The sequence below is a fragment of the Camelina sativa genome, chromosome 11 (genome assembly GCF_000633955.1).
Source record: "Camelina sativa cultivar DH55 chromosome 11, Cs, whole genome shotgun sequence".
NCBI classification, from domain to species: domain Eukaryota; kingdom Viridiplantae; phylum Streptophyta; class Magnoliopsida; order Brassicales; family Brassicaceae; genus Camelina; species Camelina sativa.
In genome coordinates this window covers 21232694-21235280 of record NC_025695.1, presented here as the reverse complement: position 1 = coordinate 21235280, position 2587 = coordinate 21232694, and the positions used below count along the sequence as shown (strand labels likewise).

The following is a 2587-nucleotide window of genomic DNA, read 5'->3' as shown; positions in this document are numbered from 1 at the left end:
GGGGGGGGGGGTGTACTACGGGCTTCATATTGCATGGGGGAAGAGTGTAGTACGGTTGGAGTTGGAGGTTGATTCGGAGTTAGTGGTTGGTTTTTTGCAGGTAGGGATTAGTGAGGCTCACCTGTTGTCGTTCTTGGTACGCTTGTGCCAAGGCTTTATATCTCGGGACTGGATAGTCCGTATTTCACACATTTATAGGGAAGCTAACCGTCTTGCAAACGAGTTAGCCAACTATGCATTTACTTTGCCTTTAGGTTTTCATACTTTAGACTCTGTACCAGCTATTGCTGAGACGTTTATTGAGGATGATGTCCGCGGAACTGCGTTTCCAAGGCATGTCTGTTTGTAGTTTTGTGTTTTTTCAGTTTAAATAAATTATAAGGAGGCTTCTTTCCTTGTCCATTACAAAAAAAAAATGAGTAGTTTTGACATCAAACGTTGTCGAGTGAATGTAAAAATTGAAGAATTAATTTGTAACAACAAATGATAAATACGTTTACGCAAAATAAATTCTTTCTCTCTCTCTCTTTCTCCATTTTACCCATTTCTGTCTAGGCAGCAACCACACCAACAAAATCTAAAAGCTCTCTTGTCCGAAATGGCTCTGTCTCCAAAAATGAGATTGTCAAATTAAAAGGACTATCTCTTTCGCAACCATCTTTTAGAGCCTTCGCTCACCGATCTCTGCAACCCTGGTCCGTTTGTCTTCTTCCTTGTGTAATGATTCTTCTTTTTTCTTTTTTTTTTGGTATTTTAAATCTTTGTTTCGGTTCGTTCGATGAAATTGAAATGGGTTTTTTTTTTTTTCTTCTCTTGGATCTCCTCTCTATATCAGCTCACGTTGGCTCGTTCGTTGCCGTGATTATTGTTGTTTTCTTTGTTCTATGGTTATTGTTAATTGTGAGATTGAAATCAATGGTCGAGGGTTTCTACTGTTTACTGTTCTCTACTCGTATCAATCTGATGTTTTCTTGTTCATGTCCATAGAGAGACTACTAGACTAGTGTTTGTTATTGTGATGCATGAACCTTGTTAACTCCGTTTGGCATTTCGGGTTTATATACAGGTAGATTTTGTCGAGTATGTCGCAGTCACGCTATGAAAACAAAGCCAACAACATAAAGGAAGAAGGAAATGTTACCCCTTTCTCAGTTGAGATGGATTCTCGAGCTGTCCATGGTTCGGGATCGGCTTCACCTATTGAACTGATGGAGGATAGAGGCGAGAATAAGTTGGTGGTTTATGACTCTAAGGGAAATGATACTGAAGATGAAGTTCTACCAATTCAATCTCAGCCTCTGTCATCCAGAACACTGTCGCTTTCGCCTTCCATTGGCGCTTTCACGGTTCAGTGTGCAAGTTGTTTCAAGTGGAGGCTCATGCCTTCGATGCAGAAGTATGAAGAGATTAGGGAAAATCTTCTAGAGAACCCCTTCTTCTGCGAAACAGCATGTGAGTGGAAGCCAAACATCTCTTGTGATGTTCCTGCTGATATCTATCAAGATGGAACACGTCTTTGGGCTATTGATAAGCCTAACATCTCTCGTCCACCAACTGGCTGGCAACGTTTACTTCGGATTAGAGGTGAAGGTGGTACCAGATTTGCCGATGTGTACGTCTTATTACTATTCTCTCATTTTATGTCGACTCATTCTTTCTTTGTAACTCTTTCGTCGTGGTCGTTTCAGCTATTATGTTGCTCCTTCAGGAAAGAAGCTTCGATCAACCGTGGAGGTCCAAAAGTTAGTTCTTCTAGCACTCCATTTCCACATTTTAGTTTTCGTAACACTTCTGTTGTTACACAGTTTAACTTTTTTATGTCTGATTATATATAATGTATCACTGTCCTTACCATCTTCCCCAACCTATATATAGAATTAGTAGGAACGTATAGATGAAACCTCAAGTATTGTCCTTTGGTGATGTGTAGAGTTAGGCAGTTATGAAAAAACATAAATCTCATTATTGGCTGACTTGGTTAGTGATTTACCAAATTGTTTTCAGTAACATATAGACGGCTTCTTTACATCATTATAAACCTCATTGCTGGCTTGTAGGTACTTGAATGACAACCCCGAATACATAAGAGAAGGGGTGAAACTTTCACAGTTCTCGTTTCAAATCCCGAAACCGCTGCAGGACGACTATGTGAGGAAGCGACCAGCTCGACTAATGGAATCCAGCGATAATACAAACACCCATGTAGCTAAGGAAGGTATGTTGCTTCATTTCCAACCTTACTCTTCTACGTATATCAAATGCTGCGCAAAATTTGTTGAGTTGTTTATAAGGGAAATATCCAAAGACGATTTTGTTGGCTAAAATATTATTTTGAGTCACTTGAAAAACTAATATCAAACTAGCATATGTCAGCACATGGATTCCATTTATATAGTTGGGGTTATCTTTTATATTAAGAAGACTTAAGAAATACAAAACAGTTCTATATTTGAAATGAGGAATACATATCACAAAAAATAAAATTATTTTCCAAAAGAAATCATTTTGTGCTAGTTGCAATAATTTTGTTCTAAGAGTGTTCTTTTTAGTTATCCATGCAAATCAAACTATTTGTGTGAGTAGGGAA

The 2587-nt window shown here is 38.5% G+C and overlaps 1 protein-coding gene across 3 annotated transcripts in view; it reads left to right on the top strand.

Annotated features, from left to right (window-relative positions):
- LOC104723973 (methyl-CpG-binding domain-containing protein 2-like) overlaps nt 519-2587 on the top strand; it is a 2704-nt gene continuing 635 nt past the window's right edge. The window contains exons 1-4 of one of the 3 annotated variants that reach the window (XM_010442400.2): nt 519-717; nt 1067-1612; nt 1689-1742; nt 2058-2215. In XM_010442400.2, coding sequence (XP_010440702.1) covers nt 1083-1612; nt 1689-1742; nt 2058-2215 — 742 coding nt within the window. In that variant the 5' untranslated portion in view covers nt 519-717; nt 1067-1082. The remainder of the gene's footprint in view (nt 718-1066; nt 1613-1688; nt 1743-2057; nt 2216-2587) is intronic. The other 2 variants (XM_010442399.2, XM_010442401.2) reach the window with 2 other exon arrangements.